Source organism: Pyrenophora tritici-repentis, chromosome 1 (assembly GCF_003171515.1).
Source record: "Pyrenophora tritici-repentis strain M4 chromosome 1, whole genome shotgun sequence".
Taxonomy (NCBI): Eukaryota; Fungi; Ascomycota; class Dothideomycetes; order Pleosporales; family Pleosporaceae; genus Pyrenophora; species Pyrenophora tritici-repentis.
Window position 1 is genome coordinate 5,996,216 of NC_089390.1, and position 14,281 is coordinate 6,010,496.

Below are 14,281 nucleotides of genomic sequence, written 5' to 3' on the forward strand. Positions count from 1 at the left end.
GTAGATAGAACAATAGCTCTTAGTGAAGTTCAATCCAATACAGGGTTACCTTTCGTACCTCTACTCGGTCGCCTATGGTAGTCATACCACCAGAGGAGACCTTGTTCTAACAAAACTATTAAAAAGCTCGACTGCAGGTTCGAAAGCTCACATGCCGTTGTTGGGCTTGTCTGATCTGGTAGCGGCGTTGCAATAGCCACGGGAATCTGGGGTATTCCCAAGCTTATTGCAGCAGTTATCCCATTCATGTGGGCTTATAGAACGTCCGAAATAGCAGTAGACGTCGCCTCGGCCATAGAAAGAACCCGTATCTGCTGGCCATCTAGTTCCTGGGGTGGGTTAGTTTCCATCCTATAACAGTCATAAAAGTCTGTTTTATCTGATTGTTCACCGCAGCATGCAAGGGTGAAACCCTTGTTTTGTTTATAGTTCCTGCCCGATCCTTGCTGCGCTTTGTTAGTTTTGTGTCACTCGACTCTCGGCTTTTCGATTGAATCTTACCATGCAGACACAGCCCATGCCAATACCAAGCACAAGAGAGCTTTCCCCCAGCAGGGATACGAGAACTGAGACGGGTAGTGGGAATTGCATAGTGTGAAAGAGTAGTAAAGTTCAATTTTGAGAAAAAGTGTTTGCTGACAAAGTCCCTGGTTGTCGGATCGTGAGTATCGGTAGAGACGTCGGCTGCTGGACACTTCGGCCCGACTTCGGCCCACCTTGCGCAGAGCTTAGGTATACCTTCGTAGCAGCTATGTTCGTAGACAATCAATCAAGAACAACCACCGAACAGAATGCATTCCTAGTTATCGTTATTTCCCTTTCCGCACTTAGTGCAAAGCCAACCAACACTGGTATTATTTGCTGAAAAGACTGAAGAGATGCGCTAAGTTCATAGGCAGTGGGAATGCGACTTTATCACATTCTGATACGTAAGAGCATTTAATTCCATTGGTGATAGGAGTGCATCAATTACGGTACACTTGCAGCTTATCGGCGCATACAAATTCGAAAAGTTGTGCAACTGATCAGGCTCTTCTTCCAGCTAGCTCTTTACTTGAACAAGCATAGTCGAGCTATAGGCTTAGTAGCTACTCGAGAAGTAAGCACCGAGCCGGAAATCTTGATATGCACTCCACTTGCGAGGGTTTTTCTGTTAACGTTTTTCAAATTAACTGCTCGATTCTTCCGCTCAGGGCTAGGCTTGTTTTGGTCATGGTTCTGCTCTCCAAGTACATCTCAAAGTCAAGCGCGAAAATCTTCTATGTAGAGCCGCAGTCGCAAATACAACTGAAGTGTGCTACAGTCTGGCCCGCCTAGGGGTCAATGCGGTCCCGTAAGCTGACTATACTGGTCGGAACAATCTCCGGTATCATACCTGCACTTCGTGTACGGATTGATAGACTGGTTCCTTTGTCAACAAAGATACACCCCTTCAAATACATAATTCCCCTCACCAGATAATCCGAAAGAGAGAAACGAAAGAAAAACATCCATGTGATCTCGGGCGATAATGATAACATCTGACGAAGCACTCTCATTCAAGTCTGCTCAAGAAGTGCGTGCATAAAAATAAGCATTTGTCCAAGTGTACCTTCTACTCAGCCCTAAGTTCTCACTATCATCAAAGTTCCCAGGGTCTCCCTCTCCCCCGTCGCCTACCCCACACCGCCCCGATCCTTCCATCCACCCTTCTCTTCCACTCCCTCACACTGCGTGTCATTTTATCATAAATTTTTGTATCTTCCCAACAACCACTCCAAATGCTCCCTGTTCATCAGCTCCAACTTCCCGTCAATAGCAGCCTCCCACGGCAACCCTGTATATGCATAAGTCTGCTCGGCAATCTCATTGTCAGTGAGCAGGCTATAGTACTTGTGGTAGAGTTGTAGATCTAAATTGATAAGGCCGGTGATGCGCTGTTGGAGGCTGGCTAGTCCATAGATCAGTACGCAGCGGTGCAGTGTGGGAAGTGTGGAGGGGGAACGGTAGGTAGACATGGATGCGAAAAGCCACTCTTGCATTGTTTGACGTTGGGAGTAAAAGGTAGACACGTCTAGTTGTTCTGGCTCTTTGAGCTCATACTGTAGTGTTGGGGTCCTTGGTGGCCACTGACGGCGCGTGGGGACTCGGCGCATGATGAGCGAAGCGGATCAAGTAGTTGGTCATTGAAACTTGTGAGTGACTCCGTTATTTATATTTTCGAAAGTAGACAGCGTTTGAGACATGGCTGCGATTTACAGGGAGATCGTGGAAGTGTGTCGAGACATTCCAACTAGATGGACTGCTGTCTCATCGAGTCATCGTAGCACTACCTAGTAAGATGCTAAGAGTTATATGGACCTTTTGTAAGTGAATTCCTCATTCTAGGTACTGCAAAGCCAGTCGATATGTCGCATGATATTGTTTCAGACTGTTGGGTGTCAGACTTTTCCCTCTACTTAACCTTGGAACCCACCGACGTGCCCAACATCAGTGGTCCTACCATACGACTCACCCTGCACTCCCAGTCCCATGATAGCAAAGCCTTACTCCTCAATATCCTCGCTTGAATTCATTCTCATATTCTTTCAGAAGAGCATGATTGTACGATCCCACAAACGACCACACAGGAGGCCCAAACCCTCTAGTCACTGTCATCCTAAAGTTATCCAACATTGGTAATCTACTCACCAACCCGCCGCTCCCGTCTCTTGGCCACAAAATCATCTCCAGTATATTTCTCCGTTGCAGCAGACCTGGGATATCTTCTTCATGCTCATGATGCAGACTTTCCGGACCACGCAGCAGCAAGCGCAACACCCTATGCATCTGAAAGCATTCATGCGCAACGCTCCAACTTTCAGTTATCTCTCTCAAACTATAAATATCCATCCGCAGAATAAGCGTTGATGTCCTGTTGTTCCGGCAGAATTCGTACAAGCAAGGATGCAGAGTTCCGGTCAGGGTTTGCCCGATTTGCTGCCATCTTCGAATGTTTGACATGAGAATGGCACCTGGGTCCGGAAGCGCCTCGACAACGATAACTTTACGCATGCGCTTTTGGTGGGACGAGGAGACGAGAGAGAGGAAGGTATTGCATGTCGCTAGTGCTGTGGCTGTGCCATCGTGCCAGATCACGATGTCGTTGTAGTGTAGACTTAGGGCGCGCGTTTCATGGTATAGTTGGCGGCAGACATATCTTAGCTGGTTGGCTTCTGATTGGAAGGTTTGGATGTGGTTGCTAGTTTGGTCTTCAATGCTTTGGTACCGGAGGTAGAGCTTTGGGACTGGAGTCAGATTGGGCTGCGCGGGTACGCTGAAACAAGAGGCGAGGAGAGCATGTGGATGTGATAGTACATAGTAGTAGATGGTATTTCTTAATTCCGCCGAGAGTGCGAGAAGGCCTGTGGGATTCTCCAGTTGAGTCCCTGCGAGTCCGGGTATCGTAGACGCCGGCATGGTAGGAAATGCGTTTTCTGACAAATCTCTTCGAAAATCAAATTGACAAGCGCTGAGATTCAAGAGATTCAAGAATTCCTGTGCATCTATACTTACAATACAATCTAGGGCGCAAGTAGACCCACATTACGATCCATGGTTCTACACGAAATTGCAGGCATACAAACTCGTGATCCATGGTTCGGATATACACCAATACTACATACAATCACAACCTCCTTTCAATTTTCCTCTTTTGTTTCCATTTATCCAGTAGCTGACTTACGCATATCCACCAGTTCAACGAAAATCTTCCTTAATCCTGATAGAAATCATGTCTATCTTAGGATTCTTCAAAAACCTACTGACTAAATTTTTTGAACTCTTTTTACCTAAACATACTAGAGAAGAGCTCTATGCTTGTGAAGATATGGGTGGAGAACTAAAGACTGTAAGTAGAAGCATTCTTTTACCTGAGCGTTAGTTCGTGAAGTTCAACGTACATCTCTCCTTCCAAGTCCGACCGTCAGACCACTTCGCTCTACATCACAGCATACCACATCACATGGACGTTTCATCAAAAGCCGACACCATCACATACTCTCCCCTTCCCATCGCATTTTTCTGTCACATTCCCACATCACATATTTTCTGGATATAAATTTCACACCACTTCTTCGTTAAGCCCTACAGAAAACCTAACACCATCGCCCTAGACGTCGAGAAAATACACATTATCGCTACCATCTCGCCGCAGGCTCCGTCTCCAAGTTGACTTGTACGACGAATACGACTGCTATCCAAACGACTCCGACCTTGAATACCGCTACAACTGTCACCCTTACGACGCGTAAACTTCAACAATACCATACACCATGCCCTACAAGAGGGAGGATAAATACGACGTCTCCCCCTGTTGGCAGTGACGGAGAGGCAAAAGGCGATTACGACGCAGGACGCCACGAAGAGTTCCGAAGAAACCTATCACAAACTAAAGATACGACGCCCACTCACTCTCAACCCCAACCTCATTATCCGCAAAGTTCAAGTCCAAGTTACCATCCCCCTCCTGCGCAACTCCAGACCGCCCCCTACCAATCTAAACCTCGTTATTACGCGAGCTCAAGTTCCAGACCCCTTTCTGTCATCCCTCAGGCTGCTCCTACTGGAAACCTTACCCGGTCGTCATTGAGCCATCGGGCCCGCGAGACGTCGCAAACTTTACTCGATAAGTCAGCAGCAGCAAAAGCCCCAGTTTCCACTTCATCCTCTATCAAACTATCCGCCACAGTCAATCGTACACCGAGCACTTCAGTGTATCACGAACCGACTATCACACCTAGGTTTCATGTACCCGAACCATCCAGGCCACTCCGGCGCACACCCGCTCAACGAGAACGCTCGAGTAGTTCAAAATATACCAATGTACCCAAACTTTCCAAGGCCTCCTCTTTCTCGCCCAGCACACCACCATCACTATCTCTCGAAAAAGGTAGAACTCCCGCTTCTAGTACAACAAACCCACACAAAGCCCCCCGATTTCGCTACTTTTGTGAGAGGCGCAGCACCGATACCATCGTCACCACCTCCACCACCAGCCCACGCAGACTCTCTCCCAAAAGGCAAAGGGAAAGCTCTCACTTCCACCACGCCCACACTCCCCCAAAGCCCCTTCTTTCGCTTCCTTTATGCGAACCGCACCACCACCACCAGCTTCTCTGTCTCACTCCTTACAAACACGCAGCATCTCCGGTCCATCTTCTACCTCCCCTCTCGCTGCCGCACTACTACGTCCCCCTTCGCATACCAGATCAACCCCATCACCTAAACCAAGCGCTTTACCACATCTCCCTCCACCTCCCCATCCCAGATTAACCCCTTCTCCTTCTCCTTCTGCTAGACCAACTACATCACCGCCACTAGCCGCACCCCCTCCTTCACTCCAGGTACGCAGAGGATCTGGTCCAACTTCTACGAGTAATCTGGGGCCGATGCCACATCCTGCGTCTGCGCCACGTAGAGCGCCGACGGATAAGAGGGTGAGGCAGGATTATTTGCTGGGGGGATTGAAGATAGGTGGGCGTGGTGGTGGTGCGGGAAGGGGTGCGGGACGAGGTGCGGGTTGAGGGGGATGGACAGGGTGGTAAGAGAGCTGGTAGTGCTGGTGGTGCTGGGGGGGAGGGGGGGAATTATGGGTGGGATAGAAGATAGCTACTAAAGTGGAAGATAAGATAGACACAACAAACCGAGTATGGGTACAACCTTAGTCACTTAATCAACACACACACATTACCACAGATAAAGTCACTATTCCATTCCATTCACCCATCTCGCTAAAAACGCTACATACCAGGCAAAAGTCTCTGAACAAAAAAAAGGCAAACGCCATGTAGATGATGTGACCCCCAACCCCCTTTCTCCATCCATTCCTTCACTCCCATCAATCCTCCAACACCCACCCATCAACCCCATGCATCCGCCACCCACCATCTTCCAAAGCGCCAGTCTCCAGATACCGAATACTAAAAAGAACGACAGAAAAAAAAAGTCTATAAAAGCCAACATACACATGGGGTGAAAGAGAAATGAACAAAAGGCCGTACACGCATGATCTTTGCAAGTGATTTTGAGCTTAGACATGCATACGCACACGCACCACATCGCACTGCTCATTCTACTCCTGCCATAAACTTAAAGGTGATAATTTCTGTTACTGGTAAAAAGGGGATGTACTACACCAGATCCACATTGAACTTCCAGTTACCTATTAGTCAAGTCAGCATTTCAGATCTTCCAAAAACGTGTTTAGGGAAATATCAAACCACAACAACCGCAATTCGAGTGAAAGGAAAAAGAGTCGGAAAACCACTACCACGTACCTCGCTTCAAATTTTCCGCAGTGTCGTTGAGGAGAATAATTCTCCTCTTTGTGCAGTATGATGTCTTGTCGAGGATGTCCACTTTCAGGTCCTTCAGCTGATCGATAGGCTTCTCGAACATTTCACTAAGATTCTCCACCGCCATCTCGAGATCCTTTTGGTTGTCCTCAAAGATCTCGGTGAGGTTGTTGCGGGCGAGGTAGTATGCAAATGCGTAGGTCCACTTAAGTACCTGTCGACATTGTTGGAGGGCATGTGAGGCCTGGTCCAGAAATTGTACTTCGATCCACGACATGCCCGAGGAATTTTGTAGCTGCTGCATCTTCTTTTCCGTCTTCAGGTATAGGTCCTTGTCTAACTTGGCCGATTGTTCGTGGTTTGCGAAGCGGTTGTAGTAATGAAGATATCGTTCGAGCGACTGCCGTGACTTGGCCTGTGCATCGCGCGCCTCGGATCCACTCTTCTCCTCAAATCGGTTGCAGTTGTACCAGCTCGTGCCGTGTTCCGACCACTTGCCCATACACATCCAGCAGAACTCGTTACGGCACTTCCTGCATGTCATGTGGTTGCAGCCTCCGTTCTTCTCGATGGTGGAGTTGCAGTTCGGGCATTCCTTAGTGTTGGCCGATATCCAGTTGGCGGTCTCCGAGTCATCCTCGCATTTCTTGACCCACTTCTTGACTAGAGAACATGGCGCCGGCTGGTGGTTGTTCAATGTGCATCCAAAACAAAAGTCGTGACCACACTCGCAGTGTACCGTGGGTACAATTCTTGAGAGATCCTTGCTCTTCACTCCACATTCTACGGCGTATTTACAATCGGGTGCCGGGCACCATTTGAGGTTTTCTTTGTCGTCGACGTAGGTCCGGGTGAGGAGGGTATGATATCTACTCATGTTAGTGGCTAAAAAGGTATGGATCATGTCGGTTACGCACCTATCGTGTAGCTCTTCCGTAACAAGCAGGTCTAGCGATTTGGAGTCTACTATGCGTGTGCAGCCTTCTCCAGGACAACGTATCCTGGCCGCTTCTCCTTCGTCCTGAATCTTGGTGCCGAGATACTGTCTGTAGCAATCCAGGCAGAAGCGGTGCCCGCACTTCATGGCAAAGGTCTGCATGTTGATGTCGTCGTCGCAGCATATGTCGCAGACAAAGCCGGGGACCTTTTCGAGTTTTGGTGGGTTGGTTGTAGAGTCCTGACCTAGTCCAGCTGTCTCCAAGACCTGTTCCATCCGCTCCATGTATTGATCGATCAAACGTTCCTTATTCCATCGCGAGTGGCGAAGAAGTATTGCGGCGGCTTCGGGCGGTTGGCCGAGGATGCTCGACACCTCGTCGATTTGCTTGTCCTGTTGTGACTGAATTTGTGCGGGGTCGAAGACTTTGAATTCCACCTCGTAGGCCTGCTTGACAGGCTTGATGTCCTTGTCCTGTGTTTCGAAGCCCACATCGTCTTGGTCCATGTCAAAGTCGGAGTCTAGGTGATGTCAATACAGCACAACAGTGAATAGGACAGCATACGTACCCTCTTCCAGACCCATATCGCTGTCCTGGTCGTCAAATTCATCGCCGCTCATGGAGCTGTTGAACTCGTCGTCGGAATCCATCTTGTCGGCGGTCTTGGTGGCGGGGGTGTCGGGGAGTTTGTTCGCAGAAGGCAGCGGCAACTTCTTCTTCAGCGGTGGCTCTTCTGCAGGACTGAGGTAGTTGTCTGCCTCGTCTGCCTTCCGCTTGTGAGCGGTAGTAGAAGGCGTCGTGGTGGAGGTCAAGTTCCGCCTGATGACGGAACGCGGAGGCTAGGTTAGGCGGCGAAAGGCTGGCGGGTGTAGAGAAGGCTGATAAGGGCTAAAGCGCGCGTTTACAGCGGAGGTACAGGTGGGCAGGGAATGAAGGGTATTGGCTAGTGGTGCAGTGCAGGAAAGAGGAGTCACAAGTTGGTCGTGGTCGAACGCTGTCGGCGCACCTCGATGCGGGACCTCATGCGCCCGGCCCTAGCTCAGGGATTAGGCTGACGTAAATGCCCAAACCATCCGGTCCCCACTGACCTGACTTCACCAGCTGTGTGAATGATCGGTACATATTTTCGAAACGAACCGCGCGAACATGGATGCGCAACCACTCGCCTCCAATACGCAATCATCGTCTGCATGCGAGAGGCAACTGCGGCGTGTCAAACCTCGTAGCGCTTCAACGAAACACGTCTGATCCGAAGGCAACTTGCGGAGTAGAATCGGCCAAAGCAAACCGCCTTCCTATCACGACTATCATATCCACTGTATTCTTGAACCATAGATTGTAGCACGGATATAATGCATTTCATCACTACTGAAACCCGCTAATCATCTTCCTCTTCACTCTCTTCCTCGCTTTCGTCCTCACTCTCCTGCTGCAAAAAGTCAATCAGCGACTTGGTCTTCTCCCTCACCTTCTCCATCTCCGCGTTCTCCGTACTCTTTTCATCATCCCACCACTGAATCATGCCATCCTCCTCGATAGAGTCCAACTCCACAAGCTTGGTCGCTGCGCTCAGTAAAATGGCATCGCCATTGTCCTTGTGACTCAGATCTGCTTGCAGCAATAGCATAAAGTCAACCTGGTCGACCTTGCTATCATCATTCTTGTCAAAGATGGACCGATCGATGAGTTCCTTGTGCTGGCCAAACACCTGCGCAACAGCGCTCTTGATAGGCTCCCCGGACTTTGTCAGCTGTGTGACGCGCTTGACAAAGGAAGAAACAACCGCACGCCGGACCTGATGGTCAGAGGCGTTGGTACTCATGCGGAGCGCTGTGAGTTCTAGCTGAATGTTTGCCGATTCGTGGCCTTCGACTAGCGAATCGTAGATACTGGTCGACGCGTCGTGATCAAAGTTTGCCGCGTGCTGACTGTCTGCGGAGCCAACGGAGAGGAAACTGCTCGCTGCTGATCTGTCATGTCGTTCTATATCGAACTCATCCGCTTCCGACTCCGAATTGAGGGTAGAAATTGACTCGTTTGAAAAGTTGTACACTGTGTTCGTTAGCATGGGTATGATGTGAGATGGGATTTGACTTACGAGGCGCTCCGGTGACAAGGCCGTCAACGAGCTCGTCTTCATCCTCCTCGTCCGAGTCGTGGAATTCAAAGCCGTCGCCCTTGGGACCAACTATGGCAGGATTCGAGTCGCCCCTAACGACTTCTTCACCTTGCTCCCGTCTCCGCTTTGCTCTTGTGATCCTATGATCGCCTTGTATCGTCATCCCTTCGCCGATGCTGACACCGTACGATATCAGCGCACCAGCTTCGATTGTGCACTTTCGTCCGATGGCTGCTTCGTTTGCGATGACGGATTTGCTCACAGTGCTACCATCGCCTATACTGGCATAATCCCAGATGTATGCCCCGTCAATCTTGACGTTGCGACCAATCTGGCAATGCCTTCCGATGATGCTGTTTGTTACGACACTCTTCTCGCCAATGCTGGTCCCTCGCCCGATGACTGCTTTGGGCCCGATGATACAGTCGCGCGCAAGAATGACACCCTCCTCTTTGTACGTATTGCCCTTTTGCAGCCGGTACGACTGTCCCTGGACCAGGTTACTGTCCGGGCACAATGGATATGCCCATCGCGAGATGATGTCCTTGCTGACGGCGTCGTATGCGTGGAGATTCCGTACTCTTGCCGCGTAGTGGTCCGCAATGATGTGTGTGTGGAAAGTCTTGCCATTTAGTTCGTAGTCCTTCAGCACGCTGTGTAGGAAGCCTTTTCGGGGCGCCTGGAAATCGAAGTTGTCGCTCCATAACGCTAGTACGTCGGGTGTGCAAATGTCGATGCCGCAGTCGATAAGGTCCTGGCGCACCTCGAGCTCTTGGTGGGTCGACAGCAACTCGGGATCGATGGAGAGGTAGTGCGTCTGGTCGCGGTTCGGCATCTGTTCAAAGTGTAGACATCTGTCTTTTTGTGGGTCGATTACAAAGACTGGGCTTGTACCCTGAGCCTTGGTCCTGTGGTTCGCGCCTGCCTCACGCAGCACCATGGTCATGATGGCATTCTTGTCCTTCACCCTCCGCGCCCTATGCGCTGCAAGTGCAGACTCTAACGGCAAGTTACTGACCACATCGCCATAGACCAGTAGGAAGTCGCCAACTAGCAGGCCCCTGCTGTCTAGATCACGCATCGCATCGCCAATGGAGTGTGAGGTCGACTGGATGAGCTCCAACCTCGAAAACGGCGACGACTTGGCTGACCATCTAGACTTCTTTATATATTCCTCAACCTGCTCCCTGTGTGCGCCGCAGTAGACAAAGACCTCTTCGACACCGGCGTTGGCGAGAAATTCGAACGTGTACTCGATGAGCGGGGTATTCGCGAGGGGCAGAAGACACTAGCAGGTGTCAGCATGCAACCGGCGTATGTATTGGGTATGCGTACTCTCGGTCGCTCGAGCGTGAAGGGACTGAAGCGTGTCTCAAAGGGATCCGCGAGTATCTGACGAATTTAGCAAACTTCGCGGCGAGGCGCATGGCGGAGCTTACCACAGCCTGCAGCGGCTCGTCGCGCTCCTCCTCGCCCGACTTGCCCTTTTGCTGGCCTTTTGTGGCTTTGGGAGGCATGGTGGGCGTGTTGAGATTTGTTAGTGTGTTGCAAGAGGCGGCGTGGCGGTCGTGCTCGGCTGGTGGGTGGGTTCCGCAGTGTATTCCGAAAAGCTTCAATCTACCCACCACCACCGCTGAGTCACAAGCGGCACCAAACCAGGGACCACCACACAAAACCAGCACCCCGGGTCCCGTCACGTCTCGGATCTGTTTAGCGGGGTGGCTCTGCGGGTAAGCCGCTGCATGAGTCTCAAAAGTCTCGAACGTGCTCGTGCGCGGCTTTCTGGCCTGGCCGTAAAGGTCTGGACCGCGAGAACACCATCGTCTGGAAAATGCTTATTGCGACGACACTCCTAGCCGAAAGGGGCTGGTTCCGGCGTCACCGAAGAAAGAATACGATCCATCTTACACGACTGCCGTACAGAGTTTGTGGCTGCAGCAAATGCGAATCCGCTACGAAGCCATTTGGAATCATCCAATGCCGGGCCGCACCATACCAATACGAGAGGGTAACAGAAGCAGGACGGACAACAGAACATATTTATTTGTCTAGCAGATAGGGTATTTCCTAGCAGATAGCCAGCCCGAGACCAAACGCATGGAGTGCCTTGAACGCCAAGAACCCGCTCGCAAAGTCCTCCATGCACTCCCTGGACAGCCAATTTTGGGCCATCGTATACCTGTACTTTTTTCTATAGCGTACATGGGCCGGCCACGACAATGGGGGGTTTGCGCTGTGTGATCCATGGCCAGCATCTGACAGCTGCCACGACTGGTCCCCAAGGCTGTACTCGACGTCTTTTGGCCTGAGCCGACCGTCATTCTTCAACGTCCTCGTCCTTGATTCCATTTTCCCCCGACGAGTAGTCTAGTCCTTTACATATCAACGTGGACGAGGCTGCATGGAACCCATCGGCTGTTGCATCTGGGGAGGGTACATTTGTTGGCGCTTGGCCGGGTTGTTGAGATCATCACCTCCCGAAATCTCCGAGACCTGCCGACGATGAGCCGGGGGTAGCTGCGCTTGCTGCGGCATCTGCATATGTGGCGAACTACTGTACCCCATGTTACTTTGCAAAGCGCTAACACCATAAGCACTTGGGTGCTGCACTGGTTGCCCTCGCATAGCCTGCGCAAAGTCATCCGGGACCGTTGTACCAACAGGAGAGACGCCTGGCATCTGGTTAGGCGAGTTCCAGTTGCTAACAGCTTGTGGTGATTTTGCTGGGGAATCCTCTTCCTTCAGAAAGGGCTGTCGTGCTATCTGTACAGGCTGTGGTGCTACCATGGTGCCATCGCCTTGGGCCGACGGCTTCTTGAGGTGGACAAGGTGCTTCTCCAGCATGTGCAAGAGACCTTCCTTGGTGAATGGCTTGGGAAGAACATCGTTCATGCCTGGAATTGTTAGTGTATGATTAGAATCAGGATCAGCCTGCCTTACCGTGTTGGAAGTACATGGAGATGTCGTCACTTCGAATGTTCGAAGTCATGGCGACAATCGGTGTTGTATCGAATTGTCGGATCAAATGGCATGCCGAAACACCATCAAGGTTCGGCATGATGATATCCATCAGAACCAAGTCGTACTTTGAACCGTTGTTCATCTTGTTGACTGCCTCTAGACCATCGAGCTGGTTTCAATTAGTGGGTGCTTCTCAACACATGACTACACAACTTACCGCACTATCAATCGAGCAGTGGAAGGCATACAAGAACTTGCTTCCGATACGACGGCACGTAGGGTCGTCTTCGACAAGCAAGATCTGTGGGGGGCGAATCCAGCCTGGGTCGGGAATCGTGCTCTTCTTCCTCCCTTCTTGGAATTTTGGCTCGGCTGGGTCTACGGCTTTTGGTGGAGCTGCGTATGGAATGTTGTTAATGTGCTCACTATACATAGGGTCAATGCCATTTGACGAACCAACCGGATACACAAGGTTATCGAGATTTTCTAAACGCATCGATCCTGTTGAAGTTGCTGATGGCGGGCCACGACTTGTAGGTCGTACCGCCGCACGAGCCGCAAAATCCGGGGGTGGTGTTGTCAATGTGCCGTTCATCCTCATGGTGATCTCGTTCATATGCTCCAAGTTGCGAGGGTTCAGCATGGCGTCGGCGTTTGTCTCACTAAGGAGCTTGGAAGCATGCTGCAAGGGCGAGGCTGGGTTGTCATCATCGGTCGCCTGGGTGGTCTCAATGCCTCCGTTCTGGGATTCAGAAGTGGCGTTTCCGAAGATGAGTTTGCTGTTCCTTCTCTGGGTCGCGTCAACCCCGTGCAAAAACGTCATTATTTGTTGCATGACATGCTCGTGATTGACCACGGTCTTTTGCAACCCAATTACTTCCTGCAAGAGCATGGAGTGATGGATACTCAGTTCATTGTAGCGACCCTCGAGCTGATGTAATTGGGCTTGGGTTGCCATGAGCTGTCCGCTAACCATATCCATCTGTTGAGACGGCGCGAACTCTTCATTGGACGCCTGGTTCGGTTTTCGAGGCGCTGGCGCCTTTCGTCGGATATTATCGAGCGCATCCTTGTTGTTCATTTTAAAATCGGGGTGTTTAAATTCCCAGGCCTGCGGAGTGGTCAGTCAAACAGCTAGGAATGTGCGCGTGCGAGACTACATGGCACTGGATATGAACATACCCCGGGTCCATAAGGCGACTGGCCATTCTCTTCGTTGTTGTGACGGACTTTGTGGAAATCGTATTTATTGAGTTGGCGGACAAAGCTAGCAAAATTGCTGTGTTTGAAGTGCTTGGGAAGTATATGTTTTGTGAATTTTTCGTTCTGGTTGAGTGTTAACAGGACGAAGTTGATGGGCATAGGGCCGAAAGGCGCATACTTCTAGGACGACGAAGCTGTCGCCATCATTCCCCCACCGGACCACACTCTCGTCGCTCGGGTTCTCCAACATCCTAGATGGCCATCAGCACAACGACGACGGCGCTTGGTCAGGCGCGTCGACGTACTTGTAAAGCTTGCGCACAAAGTCGCTCGAGTTGTTGGACCCGCCTCCGCCAGCTTGGTTGGGGTCCATGATGGCGGTTGAATAGCGATTGCTGTCTGGCGTGGAAGCCCTCCCTCTCTCTCAGTCCTCGAGATGCGCGACAGCTACCGAAAGCTCGCGTCAGGGCGAAATCCCACAGGTCTCGCAAAAAGTCCCGTCACAGGCTCCAGGGAATCGCAAGTGGCCGCAATGGCGACAGCGACGGATGGCGCGCAGAGATCCGTAGCCGTGTTGGATGCGCTTAGAGTTTTGCCTGGCCAAGCGATCGGTCCTGGATGGGCGATGACGAAATATGCCAAAACGGGGACGCCTTCTTCGAGGCGGTCGGAGGATGATGGACGGAATCTGGGCCTTCAGGTGTAAGAGACAGGGAGACATGGGCACACTCGCTCGTGGCTTCTGC

The 14,281-nt window shown here is 51.0% G+C and overlaps 5 protein-coding genes across 5 annotated transcripts; all 5 read right to left on the bottom strand.

Annotated features, from left to right (window-relative positions):
* Window positions 1-254: 254 nt before the first annotated feature.
* PtrM4_023470 (uncharacterized protein) lies at window positions 255-591 on the bottom strand (the record flags this gene model as incomplete). Its single annotated transcript, XM_066103572.1, has 2 exons — window positions 255-446; window positions 502-591. The coding sequence occupies 2 exons, from the start codon at window positions 589-591 to the stop codon at window positions 255-257; spliced, it is 282 nt and encodes a 93-aa protein (XP_065965774.1).
* A 1,133-nt stretch (window positions 592-1,724) lies between these two features.
* On the bottom strand, window positions 1,725-2,135 carry PtrM4_023480 (uncharacterized protein; the record flags this gene model as incomplete). The annotated part of the gene is made up of 1 exon (XM_001932122.1): window positions 1,725-2,135. The coding sequence occupies one exon, from the start codon at window positions 2,133-2,135 to the stop codon at window positions 1,725-1,727; it is 411 nt and encodes a 136-aa protein (XP_001932157.1).
* Window positions 2,136-6,149: 4,014 nt separating this feature from the next.
* Window positions 6,150-8,276, bottom strand: PtrM4_023490 (ankyrin repeat and IBR domain containing protein 1; the record flags this gene model as incomplete). The annotated part of the gene is made up of 5 exons (XM_066103573.1): window positions 6,150-6,181; window positions 6,297-7,183; window positions 7,232-7,772; window positions 7,821-8,091; window positions 8,259-8,276. The coding sequence occupies 5 exons, from the start codon at window positions 8,274-8,276 to the stop codon at window positions 6,150-6,152; spliced, it is 1,749 nt and encodes a 582-aa protein (XP_065965775.1).
* Window positions 8,277-8,630: 354 nt separating this feature from the next.
* On the bottom strand, window positions 8,631-10,888 carry PtrM4_023500 (GCD1, Nucleoside-diphosphate-sugar pyrophosphorylase; the record flags this gene model as incomplete). The annotated part of the gene is made up of 4 exons (XM_001932124.2): window positions 8,631-9,304; window positions 9,351-10,659; window positions 10,707-10,763; window positions 10,811-10,888. 4 exons carry the CDS (start codon window positions 10,886-10,888, stop codon window positions 8,631-8,633), a joined length of 2,118 nt encoding a protein of 705 aa, XP_001932159.1.
* Window positions 10,889-11,753: 865 nt separating this feature from the next.
* Window positions 11,754-13,908, bottom strand: PtrM4_023510 (HSF1, Heat shock transcription factor; the record flags this gene model as incomplete). The annotated part of the gene is made up of 6 exons (XM_066103574.1): window positions 11,754-12,265; window positions 12,312-12,501; window positions 12,550-13,443; window positions 13,515-13,658; window positions 13,714-13,786; window positions 13,841-13,908. The coding sequence occupies 6 exons, from the start codon at window positions 13,906-13,908 to the stop codon at window positions 11,754-11,756; spliced, it is 1,881 nt and encodes a 626-aa protein (XP_065965776.1).
* Between the last annotated feature and the right edge of the window lie 373 nt (window positions 13,909-14,281).